We start from the raw sequence: 14107 nt of genomic DNA on the forward strand, positions 1-14107 counted from the left end.
CGTGAAAAACGAAAAAATTAGTCTGCTTCATGAATTTCAGAACAGAACCAGAGTTCCTGCAGCGGTTTTAAATGATTCCAAATCAGTTTTGCATTCAAACGTTGCCATAAGACTTGCTCACTTGTTTCTAAAACTAATAAAATTCCCCGCCGATGGTGAACAGATATCCAAGAAAGTAGCATGCAAGTGGTTTCTCAACTGCATGACAATGGGCAAGGATCGATTATTCGGCAATGTAAGCTACGGAGGCCTCAGTTTTGATATTGGTTTCTTAGGATTCTCACTACTGATAGAAATGTCAGACCTGCTTTGTCCGTTGTTGCCAAGTATTTTGATTTTCGGTAATAATACATACCAAGATATACGCGCCAGTGTATTGCCCTAAATGATGGTATTTGTGAAAGATAATTTGACTTATTACAAGGGGTGTCAACTTTTTAAGCCATAAATAGTTTGATGACGTATTGAGAAGGTCATTTCACTGGGCTTCTAGGAAATATAAGAACTTTCTTGGAGTAACACGGATATATTTGTGCAACATTAAGAACTAAAAGGAATTACAAACCGTTGATTAATTGCTCAAGTGCCTGGGTCATTATGTCAAAGGAACCAATCATAAAACGATCAGAGTTGCGTTACAGTGCGGAGTGAGTCGAAACCATGTCAACATAGACGTTCGTAACGATGGACATAGTTTGCGGACAGGACTACGATGTTTAATAATGGATTTAATGTTCAAACTTTTTGTTACAGTTCTTATATTATTTATAACACACATGTTGAACGGGTAAGTAGACAAGCCGCAAGGAGTTTATTCTAAGTAGTTATTATAAAAGTGAGAATACTATATTTTAATTCAAACTTTTGTTTTGATAATAGTTTATAAAAGTAAATTCTACATTTTTATTAGTTAAGTGATACCGATTGTGAGTATATTTAGCATGATTTGCTGTCCCTTTCTTGAGAAAAACAGGAGCCAGATATTTATCATACCCAGTCATTATTTACGATCACTAAGTACACACTTCTAGACCAAAATAGGTTCCCACATGTGAATGTCCTCATATATTCAATAATACATCATGTTTATGTGATTTGGTGTAAAGCAATGCGTATAAAACTAGGTTGTCTAGTATGATGTATCGTATTTGAAACAAGAACAACACAGGCTTTAAGATATCGCCCGTCTGTGTTACTCGGTTTTTCAAGGGGTATAAGATACAACAAGATCAGATCAGATCAGTTTATTTATATTAAGTCGTCAACGTAAAATACAAGAAATATAATTGCGCAAAAAGTTTTTTTTAAAACTGCCTTTATGGTTTGTTTTTATCTTTGAATATATCTATATCAAATGTACTACAGCTAGAAATAGATCTAACAATTATTAAGACTTATTTTATGAAAATATCTAGGACCATATGAACAATAGACAAAATAAGACAGATACATCACATTCAAATTTAACAAATATATTTAATACATGAAGGCATTCAATAAAAAAGCACAATCTGGTTTATAAAAATCACAGAACAATCAACATATACACATTTGTCATCGAGTTTTTACAATTAATCTAATATTTGATAAATTACATAACTGAGCTCATAAATAATAACTGGTGATGCATAATTTGCCATGAAATGTTGGAAACTGCCCTACCCTAGGCGGCGGGATCCCTTAAGTCAATCAGAACTACCTCCCATTGGAAAATTGTAACATTTTAAATACAACTTTATGTGCATGGGAAAGTCCCTAGCATTTCTTGCGATGTGATTGGTAGTATTTCTATGTTAATTTAGTAAGTTTAAAAACTAACATAAACTGATATAAAACATTATATTAAGATATTTTGGAGATTAGCTATCTGGCCATTCCGAACGTTCAAAGTCCAACCGAGTGCCTTTCATAGCATGTGTATTGATGTGTCATGTTGGTACCTTGATTGGTTAGTTCTGACAAAATTTAGCAAACTTTTTGAATTACGACAACACCAATATTATGGTAACATTTCGCTTTTTAGTCGAATATCAGAGGAGCTACAATGAACCTTCCGTTTTAACAAAAAAAACTTGTTTATATTTATACTACATGGTATGCTTCTGTCAACTGCCATGTAGCAATATATACACTATCAACCAGTAAAACATAATGTTGTCCATATAGCTTCCACTGAAAAGAAAATGGGGCGTTTTCTAAGTAAGTATGCGTCTTTGTGACTGTTTAATGTGAATCAATTAATTAGAGTCATCGAATAAGAAAAAATTGTATAGAAGCTTACCATCTCACCAATGAACGCAATGCAATGAATAAGTATAAAACTGCTCGCAAGAAACAAAGCTACACAAACAACCAATTGTTTGTATAATCTTCTTTGCACAGTCAATTAAATTTCGTATAAATGAAGAGGCTATATTGCGTAAAGCCTAGCAAATAATGGCATTCCTTACAATATTGTATAAGGTTTGCACTCAGTTATTACCATCCACTAGAACCCTTTGCGTTCGTGATATATTTATAAAAGTGTTCGCATCATTGTACAAACAAAGGTTGTCTGGGTTCTGTTTAAAAATACAGAAGAGTGATACAAAGTTGCAATCATATACACAAAAAGATACATCGAATAGCTTTGTGCCTAGGCACAACATTGATTTGTCAATTCAATTTATTGCTTGGCGCCTACGTCTAAATGAAACCTGATACAAGTCAAGTGTTTCTTTTCATTGAAAAACAGACCTACAACTCCACCTACTACTACTACTTATATGTATTTAATGTAATTAGACCATTAAAAGTTAACTTAATTAAACATCAACAGCAGTATACATTTGCCAGTAAGCATATGGACAAATAAATATAGATAAAACGCAACTTACCGAATGTTATTAAAAGGGAACCAGTAAATATTGGAATCCTACGTCTGAAACACCTGGGAACAGAAACAAAATGATGGTACCCTTCTTAACCGCAGGCAAACACTCTCGAGACATTTGCTATGGTATCAGTCATCAGATATATTACACTAAACTAATATTAACTATTCCATAATATTTGAGCGAATTTTATTATTGAATATACATAAACTACCATTCAAGCTACCGTGCAATAAGCGGCGTGCAGATAAATTAAAACGGTATGGGTATTTACGCACGCGAATGATTGCACGTTAAAGTTGACATTAAGGATGAAACAATACGTCATGAACCAATATGATATATATCGATACAAATACACGCCGATACGATATTTTCCGATACGATACCGATACCTAATATACCGCAGACTATTGTTTATAGCCATTTTGTTTCCAAAAATTGTTACTATTGAACTATTTTTGAACAGTATTGTGACGCTGTTGAAATTCGTTTGAAAAAGGAAAGTCTTACAGAAATATGCTTCAGTGTCTCTGAGATATTTGTTACTAAAATACATTTTGAATAAACAAGGATGTGTATCTGTTTTATTTCTTTGTTTGTCTGTTATATGGCTTTGTTACTCTCCCATCGCTGTTGATTACACTCAAGTCATCGTTGCGACTCCTTCAAACATTGCTGTTAAGATTATTGTCGCCTTTATTTTCGACCTGACTGCCGTTATTACTACTCAAATCACCTTTGTTTACACGGGACGGTAAAGTGGCATTTCGCGACGACGTCCGATGAACTCGTATCTTAATTGTTCGCAATTGTTCGTGTTGTCTTTGTTTTAATCGGATTAACAGTTCGAACTACTCAAAGCTTTGATACAGTTATACTAAGACAACTATCTGACAAAGGTGGCTTAGTAAAACTTTAAATTCGTTAGAAAACATGGTCGCCAGCAGATGGGACTAAAACTACTTGTATGGCAGAACTATAACATTAGCAAAGGTCTTTATAAAACATTGATTTTGACTTTTAAATTACTTTACCGGAATTTTTAATTATAAGTGATCCTCAAACTAATAGATTAACTTCGAAAAACTTAGGGTATCTTTCAAATTGTCTAAGTCAACTGGATGGAACAACTAACAGTCAAAAGACAAATGGCCGACACTAAAAAAGTCGTATGGGCTGATTTTTATTTGTTGACTGTATACCATAGTTGTAAAGAATCAATGACCAAGTCTGAGGTAAAGCAATATGGATGTTTCTTGAGTTACCGTCTTAAATGGTTAGAGCATTCGCGATTCGTAGTAAGTCCTAGTCGTAATAAGGACGAACTTGGTTTCACAATATGGCATTTTCTAGTCCGAGATCTTAGATAGTTTATATGAAACTTCTACTTTTAGTTGTCCATCACCGTTAAGCTATGCAAACGTAATGAACGATGTAGGGTCATCATAAATCGTTTGTTTAACAAGCTCTTGGATGTTTCCGAAACCTTATTCATTGACACAAGTTTAACGATAGTCAAAATATAGATCATTTGAAGTAAGGCTGTAGTCGTTTAGCTAATGTCCGCAAATCGTAATATTTATTGAACTTCGAAAATCCATAAGCTCTCAGCTTATTCATTATCATCAGAAACCATTCTGGAGGCTAACAATCTACAGTCCTTAATCAGATGGGAAAGATGAATTAGAATATCATCCTCCCATACATAACGTAAGTCCGTTGAACGTAGCTCTCCTTACATTTAACAATGGTATCTTGGCCACATCAGTATTTTGTGTAGAAGAAATTTGTATGTCGGAGCAAGACAGATCTGTGAAGAAACTGTATGATTAGCAACGATGAATAGGGATTGTGTAAACAACGTCGACGTCCGGTCAATTGCGCTTTTTCTACTTTTGGAAGAAAGCACTACACAAATATTGTACCAAAATGTTGTCTTGGTAAACATGTATTGTCATTCAATCTGAACGTTTATGGAAATGTTATTGGTTACAACAAATAAACAAACGACCGTTTTAAGAAAAATATTTTAATTTCTCCAATATCATATTGCAAACCAATCGAAATACACTGCAGAGATCAATGTTATTTCCGTAATTATGTTTTTATCCTCGGTATATGGAGAGTATTTCTTTAAATGTATATTTTTATATTCTTTGAAGTATCAAACGCTTTTCTACAAAACGGCGTTCTGATTTAGGTACAAACGAATTTGACCAGCAAGATACGAATTGCGAGAAGCAGAAATAGGTATTGTGGTTAATTAGGTATTAATCATGGGTACCTACGGTTACTTACATTTCTTTGCTTGTGTGCAACAAGTTTGATTTGATGCCATTTCAGACATATATCATAATACCCATATCTGATTGTCGCTGTCTATACATTAGAAAGGCGATGCCTTCTGTGCCAGTTTTGCAAATGTATTGGCCATAGTTCAAGTTATGTTTCGGCGGCCACGTCTGATAGAACTGGGACACTTCTGAGGTCCATTTAGAGTGCCGTGATGTTACTAGGTGAATCATTTTGTTGAAAACATGTTATTGTGAGTATTGATAAAACAGTATGAATAATGGATTTGTTTTGAAAATGTTTTAAATCATTGCTAAATTGTTTTTCGTTCTAGATTTAAACAGATGTTAAATTTATCAAACCTTTAAAGTGTCGACAACGATGCAGACTTAAAACACAGTATAAAAAGTGATGAGTCACTTAGCAGCGCCTTATAAACGTGCTTGTTTGGCATATACGTATACTACCAACAATTTGGAATAATCTATCACATGACCTTTTTAAAAAAACACATTTAAATTAGTGAACGCTTTTTCGTTCTGCATTATCTTTGTAATTTAAATAATCAAAATGTCCTTTATACCCATTGGTTGCTTTGTAATTGAAAATTGATCCTTTTCCGTTCTGTGCATTTTCTGTTCTTTGAATTCCTGTCAGATTACCTCTGCTCTCAGAAGAAGCATTTCAATTATAATGATTAGTGTTTGCTTGCTAAATATGACAAAGCGGCGTTCTAATACTAAATCTTAGCTAATAATGTCGTCTATTGCGTTCTCTTCATCTCGAAATATTGGCCTAATATCTGGTATTGCCTATACCCATACACGGTAGGATGAGTTTAAATCAAACTCTGACTGTGACGTAACAGCCACAGAACTCTCTAAGTGTTCATTTAAACTGTTGGAAGTCTTTAAGTTATTAAACAACAACCGTTCGAATGTCAGTTCATTATTGCTACACGTTCTTTCTAAGTATGATAATAAGTTCTAAATACAGCATGACATTTAAGGTAATCCCGCATCCTAACTGCCGTCCATTAAGGACCCAAGGCCGCTTTCCTTGCCTTGCCTAACCCCTCTGTCTTCACATCGAAAATCCCTCACTTAAGTACTACTTTTTTGTATAAATATGACAGCTTTACAACCCAAGGAATGCACGTTTTTGTAATTAACATGACCATTTTGTACATTTGTACCAGGTCGGCTGTCAACCACTTTCATATTCAAATGACAATCAAATATGCCCTTCATTACTAAACATACAGTATGTAGACACATATCCATTTAATCAAATCTTAATTATATCTTAAATGTAACGTATTACGTCACATGACTTATTTAAAGAAGAAAGTAGTATTAAGATTAGAACAAGAGCTGTTATATACTTAAATGTCCGGAAAAGAATTGTAATATTCGAAAGTGTAGGCATAAAATGACAATGTTTGATGCCGGCTCATAATCAAAGATGGCGTCCAAGAATGCCTGCATGAATGCACTTTGAGTAAGAGTCCTGTGTTTAAATATTACATATTGCTTTTAAGAGATGCAAGCAGTACTAACAATGTAATTACTCTTCTGATAATGAATTTCAAACTAAAATTCAACATTGACCACTGTCGCCGTGTTCCTAATAAACATAATGGAGCTACGACCAAGCCATATTTGTGCAGAATAAACTCAACCGGGACTCTTACTTAGGCCAAGTTTTTGCCTTATAAACCCATTGTGTATCAACGCAAGGTCATTTAGTAGCCAAATTATCTTACATGATCCCTACCTCAGTGTGACCAATGAAAATAACATCAAAGCTGTACTAAAGCCCATTTAGAGCAGAAACCATCCCCAATCTATCGACATCATCTGTCAATTATAAATGCAATGGTTACTTGTATAAGGCATTTCAGTACCAACATCCTTTTACAATCTTTTTTTACAATCTTCTTATTCGACCAGTTGTAACTATTGAACATATATATCAAATGGACACGACAATTTCGGTCATCAGGGTTCCCACATTTTCTTTAAGTAAAATTCCAGACTTTTTCCAGACGTTTTCAATGTTTTTTTTTGCAAATTCCAGACTTTCTCTCAACTGTTTTCACAGTTATTACAACGAAACATTTCAGTGAAATAACTTATTTGCCATTTTTGACATTTATTAAACAACTTGTTAGATAACATCAAATGTCATTTTCAAAGGGTTTTATTCTCAAAAACAAAACCTTTCACTTTCTGAACTTCTTAGACATTTATTGAACAACATGATTAACCTTTAGCATGCTGGCCTCTGTGAACAGTGTAGACACGGATCAGCTGGCATGATCAGGGTCTAGGCTATTTGTATTTGCTACTTGGAAACTTAAAGGCTTACCTACTATATGTGCATAGAACAGTGTGCCGGTTGATCTCCTAACAACACCAATTTTCGTAATTGGTGGATAGATGCATGCCTAAGGTAAATATAATCAAATATCACATTAAAAAAAGTTTTACTCTCTGAACAAAAACTTACCTTCTGAACATTTTTTAAAGCTGCACTCTCATAGATACTTTTTTAACAACTTATTTCATGTTTTGTCTGAGATAGATCAACTTTTGACGTAAATATTTGCAAACCAACGATAAAAGATTGCCAACAAAAGATCAGATCGCTAATTTTCATATTTATGTTTATTAACGGTTAAATAAATATGCATAAAACACCAATTTTTGATCTTAAATATAAATATCTGTGATCTATCTTTTTGCCAGCAGTCTCAAATAATGGATTTTTGCCAAAATTGGCTCGTTCCAAGACAAAAGTAATAAAGTTGTCAAATTGTTCAATCCGTAAGAGGGAAGCTTTAAACAAATATTGAACAACTTGAACTCATAACATCCAGTGTCATTTTAAAAGAGTTGAACTCTCTTTAAAAAAATCTACTTGCATCAATGAGCATGCAATTCAGCTATATCTGTCCATCAATCTTCATCAATCCATGGGTGAAAATGCAAAATAAGTTACTTTTTGCACAAGTTTAAAACTATTATGATCACTACTGGCTAAAGAACTGTGGTCTTCGCAATGTATATAAATACGAGCAAGGTCAGTCTAAAGGCATGATCATTCATAGATTCACACTTGAATAGCAAATATTTGCCAGGGTGTGTAGCACTTCGCAGACTAGTAAGATCATTGCAATTAACATTCATGTATGATATTGACAGCGTATCTCAAGTTTATTTTAATGAACTAGGGCCAATTACACGTATTAAAATATATTTCGATGAATGCATGGATCGCTACTTATCCATGATCATTAATTAGCATACTGTAGATTAAAAATATCGTTGTATATAGCACCCACGATTCTTACTGACAGCGTATATAAAGCGAATCCCGACAAACTGCGGCCAATTTCTTGTTTAAAATAACTTAAATGTAGACGGCAGTGACAAATAAACGCTTGCATGTGGTAACGGAAACCTTCTTAGTCTCGATCATTCAGCCGCTCTGATCAGAGTCAATTCAACAGAACAGTGTCAGATACAAGCGTCTAGATGATCGAGAGTACTTACTTTTACTAGTTTCATACCCAAAACAGTTCGAACTTTAAATATTACTTTTCCCGGCTTTTTCCCGATTTTAACCTCTAATCGCAAAAATCAAGGCATCTTCACGACCGGGAACAGACTTTTCGATATTCCCTACTTTTTCCCGTTTTCCCGGTAGCGTGGGAACCCTGGGTCATAAAAAAATATTTATGATAACCAGTTATGTAGTCAGAGTGTCAACACACAAAACATAATAGACTTTCAAAAGACAAAAAGGTTTTTTTTTTACCTTTTTTGCGTGTTTTATTTTGTCATTAAATTGGCAGAGGCCGTTAATATATATCACTATGAAGGTCATTATAGAACAAGTATAGTCATTCATTACAAAATTATTTCAAAAGCAGCACTATTCTGCATATGATTGTCACAACAATAATACTATTTAACGTTTTCAAAAGAATCTAAATAAAAAACATGCTATTGACAATTTGCCACCACTTTTTACTTAATTGTTTAAGGATTTAAAATATGCTCACTGTTTGGTTTGATCAAATATTAACCTAAAGCCCTAAAGGTACACTCATACTTTAAAAAGAACACACATTTTAATCAAATCAAAACGAACCGGCGTTATTTTTAATGTGTATTTTTCTGTTATTGCTTGAGGAATGATTACACTATATATTCTCTCGATCTATTATCAAACGAATTACAGATGAACCACGTTGGCTCGTATTTCTCGTGTGCTCGAAGTGACCGATTTCAAGATACTGAACGTACGTTTTCCCGCTTGGGTAGAATTTTCCGAGGCTCGAGGTATATTTGCTGGTCCTTTGGAATTCGAGCCAACGGGGTTCGACTGTAAATGTAATTTTTGTCTATTCCATTTCAGGTTATACAGCCAAGAATTATCTGCACGCTTTAAGAACGCTTCTGAAGCCATAGAGAGGCTTTTAGAAGGCTACGATATACGCCTGCGTCCAGATTTTGCAGGTACACACATACAATATATAATGAATCTTCCATATATCATATTTGCGAATAAAGAAAGTAAGAATGAAAAAAACACGCACACACTCTTTTAAGTCCTTAAATTTGTATGAATAATAAAATATTTCCTTTATCAAACAACAATATCATCTTTTTAGCCCTAACAATATATAAGTTAAAAAACACAACTTTTTAACTGGCTCATCTCGTTCTGATCCAATGTAATCTTTCCTGTTTCTTTTCTTTAAATGTATTTACATCCTTAATTATTAAGCAGGTTTCATTTGACAGTATACATGATACATCTTGTTTGTTATATATTCTTGATTTATTGTAAAACAGGAGATCCTCTGTCCATTGGAATCGAAGTGATACTTGCAAGTTTTGATGCCATTTCCGAAGTAAACATGGTAAGTAAAACTGTTCTGTAAGCAGAGATCCTTCCGAGTATATTTTTGAGTTCCATTTCATAATTTTGGCAATGAGTCAAATCTTTAATTGTTCCAATATTATTATACATTGTGAGGATACGGTAGCATACACTATATATAGTTTCTTTGTAAGGTATTGGTGAAATGAGGTTATTGTCAATCTGGTCCAGAGATAATTTCGTCTGATCATTTGGCAACACATATCTTTTTGCCATTATGTCCAACGAACCACAACAGAAAGGGTTTTATATGGAAAGATCTGAGACTTAGATTGTATCCTTGTACAAACTATGTAACACCAATAAAGAACATGTAATACATCATTTAATACTTTTATTGCTTATTTTAAAATCGATTTAATGCGGTGTGATGAAGAAAAATGTTTTGGAGATAATCCATAAAGTGTTTCACGAAGCACTTTGAAGAGAGCTGGTTCTAAAAATGGGCTTCGACTATTGGAAATAGAGTCATGGTTGAATATACCATTCTCTATCGGCGAGTTTAACGACATTTTTAGTTTAGAATCTTGATTTGTGTGAGGTCTGGATAATTTAGTGTGTCTTATAATTATGATTAAATACTGACTGTTCTTAATTATAACAAATGTACTTCAATATTTTTGTGCAAACGTATTCATTAAGATATAAGATTACAGTAGAATGTGTTGATACATTTAAGAAATGTGAAATACTACCTAGGTCATTAGTTTTATAATGACTATCCAGTCGGATCCTATGTTGAAAGACGATATCCATCCAACTTCTGGCCCAAATATCACGAAAACACTTAAGTCAAATCTCTATCTCAATCTCAGTCTTATTTCTGAGGGAGGGGCGCATGTCTAAAGGTTACGCCTCTAAGTTACGCCCCCTTTAATGACAAATCCTATATCCCTTCCTGCTCTCTATGGTAAACTGATATCTTAGTATGACAGTGAAAACGTTGACTTGTTTATAAGATGATACTATCATTTAAAAATATTGGCTTCATTTTTACTCACGGTTGTTCAGGGGATTGCATGGATCGGCCACGCCCGTGGAATAAATTGACCGCGTTTGAGTGGTTGGCTACGGCTGTTGGAATTGAGTCTTACATATCATGTATGATGTACTAAGTGTGCGCGTGTTGTGTGCATTTATCAAATTAATCTTCATTATCCCAATATGTTAAGGTGTCCCATGTACAAATAAGCCTATTATTCCATCGAATCTGTGGCAGTGATGTTAAATGTTAATGCCTGGTGATTTTATAAAAGTTTGGAATCATTTGAAACGGTATTGACTGTTTATCATTTACATGTACAAATAACAGAATATACATAACAGATGAAGTAATTGCCGTTTCTGTTCTTGTTCTTTGTTTCAAATAAAATCGGATTTGAATTGTCGTGTTTGCAATGTTGTAAAGCAAGAAATAGGTTTTTAAGAAGTACAATAGTTGGTATTTCTCCTTACATAATTTTCACTTCCGAAAAGCTCAGAAGTCAAAAATTCAAAGAAGAACACAGTTGGAGGGGTGAAAGCGAAAAGGTTCAATCTGCTTCTTTATTTAAGTTAGAACCTTTTCGCATTCACCCCTCGAGTTGGAGGCACAAGATAAGGGTCCAAACGACAATAAACGAGATACACAGACATATAAGCACAACATGTACAAATACAAAAACCAAAACCAGACGACAATAGCAGCAATATAGTCCCTTCAAATGATTCCAAAATGATATCGGTCACCAGGCATTCAAAATCCGCATAATTAATGTATCGGTTTTATGAATTTAATAAAAACTTTTATTTTTCATTCACACAGGACTATACGATAACAATGTACCTGAACCAGTACTGGATGGACCAACGTCTTGCCTTCTCACCCTTATCGAATGCAAGCATGACTCTATCAGGTAATGTTTCCTACCCACACATCATCATCTAAGGCTTATTTTAGTATCAAGGAAAAGTGTTGGACAACAACAAGTGAACTCTCCTCAATACTACCTCGTTGAATAGCACTGTCGATTGCAATTCAAATGAGATCAGTCAATAAAGTCCATCATATGTTTTGGTCTCAGTCATGTTCCACAACTTATTCTTTGTAAGTGCAATCTTAATATCCATATGACATTCATGTAGCTGTTCTTTTTAAAACACGTCTCGCGAATATCGAATTCCAAATTCCCAAACATGACTTTGCTTGAAATAAATACGTATTATTATTATTATTACACACATCAGTTGTTTAGTAATTCCTGCCGTGAAGCGAAATGATCGAAGAAGCTTTTCCGCGTTCAAACACTTGATTCATTTTAAACATTAAGATATGAAATTCAACATTTGAAAAAATAACGCAATAATGTGTCAATGGATAAAATGATTGTAAATCTTCAACTTTATATTTCGTACGTGAGGACAGTTATTATCAATACTCATCAAGGGAGATCACCGCGTAGTAGTTTGCTGTATATTAAACACCGTAAGCGTGAGACACTGTTTGCCAGAGGGTTATAAATTTTACAATTTTGTCATAAGATGATTGCGAAATCCACAGAGAGACATAATCATATGGAAATACAATTTGCAAATCCGTGGGATTCACAACAGTTAGACGTCTCGGATGTAATGAAATTTATTTTTTGTCCATGTCCTTTATATCTCGTGGTGAAATATTGGCTTTCCTTTTTGAAATATAACTTGTAAATTTCACTCCAGTGCAATTCTGCTTTAATTCGACATTTGTTTCCCATTTTGCATAATCCGAGAATGACTTAAATTTCGCGTTGGCGTCAGAATGTTATCCTTGTCGAGCAAGTGTTAACCAACATCAGATACTCGCATTTTTCTTGCCCTTCCTTTGGAAATAAAACATTCAAAATGGAAAATATTTGGCGATCAAAGTATTGTTTTGCTCTGATTACTCGGTGAAACAAATATTAATCTTTCACCTCGAATAACAAATTTCCACTTAATTTAATTGTGTGTGACTCATCTCATATTACTAAGACTACTTAAGACGTTTAACGCATATACTATCCAATTAACCCTCTTAACATTGTTCTTCTTGACAAATTTATCGATTGAATATTTCTTTCTCTGGCTCAGGTGATTTTGCAGAAAAGATATGGGTGCCAGACACGTTCTTTGCCAACGACAAGAATTCGTTTCTCCACGATGTAACAGAGAAAAACAAAATGATCCGATTATTTGGAAACGGTTCCATCATATACGGCATGCGGCAAGTATTTTTTTTTAAACATTTGGCTTATGGATGTTCTGCATCCTATCTGTCTAGATCAAGTTGTATTAGGACATCCCCAAGAAGAGCGCCGCGAAGCAAACGCCAACGCTCGACTGTTGTTTAGTCAAAAAGGAGCATACCTCAAGTCCTACATTTAATGTTTTTATAATTTCCAGTTTGACCGAGACTGAGAACGGTAGTCTTCAGTTTATATATGTTTAAACTTTTGGCAACTGGGCTTGTTTCTTTAGTGTTTCACATAAATATTGATATATACAGCAGTTTTGTGACTGCCGTGTGGAAGCTGTAAAAAGTCGCCCCCACTTACATTTAATGTTGTTATAATTTCCAGTTTTACAGAGACTGTAGTTTTTAGTTTACATATGTTTAATTTTTGGCTTCTGAGCTTGTTTCTGTAGTTTTTCAAATAAACATTAGCACAGCCTTTATGTGTGTGTATTTCGTCTGGCAACTTGTTTAACATCATTGGAATATCAAGCAGGTTTTGAGTGATGGTCAAGGTTAAAGTTTTGCACACCACAGACGACAACAAAGACAACGAATTTTAATGGTTTGGTGATTACAAACGATTTAACAAGGAACAACACACTACTACTCTAGGACTATACTATTGGTTTAAGGCTCCTTTGGAGAGTTGGTCTGGTCACTGGAAATACGTTATATATATGGTTTGAAAATTACATCTTGAAATAATTATTTTCAAACCGTCTTTCCTTAGTTTGATCAGTATAAAGATTCG

At 34.1% G+C, this 14107-nt stretch overlaps 1 protein-coding gene across 1 annotated transcript; it reads left to right on the forward strand.

The window, feature by feature from the left end:
• The first annotated feature begins 659 nt into the window (after positions 1 to 659).
• LOC128228651 (gamma-aminobutyric acid receptor subunit beta-like) lies at positions 660 to 13538 on the forward strand. The gene is made up of 6 exons (XM_052940085.1): positions 660 to 787; positions 9594 to 9694; positions 10034 to 10101; positions 11926 to 12016; positions 13212 to 13348; positions 13524 to 13538. The coding sequence occupies exons 1-6, from the start codon at positions 723 to 725 to the stop codon at positions 13536 to 13538; spliced, it is 477 nt and encodes a 158-aa protein (XP_052796045.1). The 5' UTR covers positions 660 to 722.
• Positions 13539 to 14107: the final 569 nt, after the last annotated feature.

This window comes from Mya arenaria, chromosome 3 (assembly GCF_026914265.1).
Source record: "Mya arenaria isolate MELC-2E11 chromosome 3, ASM2691426v1".
NCBI classification, from domain to species: domain Eukaryota; kingdom Metazoa; phylum Mollusca; class Bivalvia; order Myida; family Myidae; genus Mya; species Mya arenaria.

What these genes read in the sequence shown, in the direction of transcription:
- LOC128228651 (XM_052940085.1), top strand. Translation starts at nt 723, where the DNA reads ATGGATTTAATGTTCAAACTTTTTGTTACAGTTCTTATATTATTTATA. An exon ending in CCATTTCCGAAGTAAACATG is followed by an intron (nt 10,102 to 11,925) that starts GTAAGTAAAACT and finishes TCATTCACACAG; the next exon opens with GACTATACGATAACAATGTA. An exon ending in TGCAAGCATGACTCTATCAG is followed by an intron (nt 12,017 to 13,211) that starts GTAATGTTTCCT and finishes TCTCTGGCTCAG; the next exon opens with GTGATTTTGCAGAAAAGATA.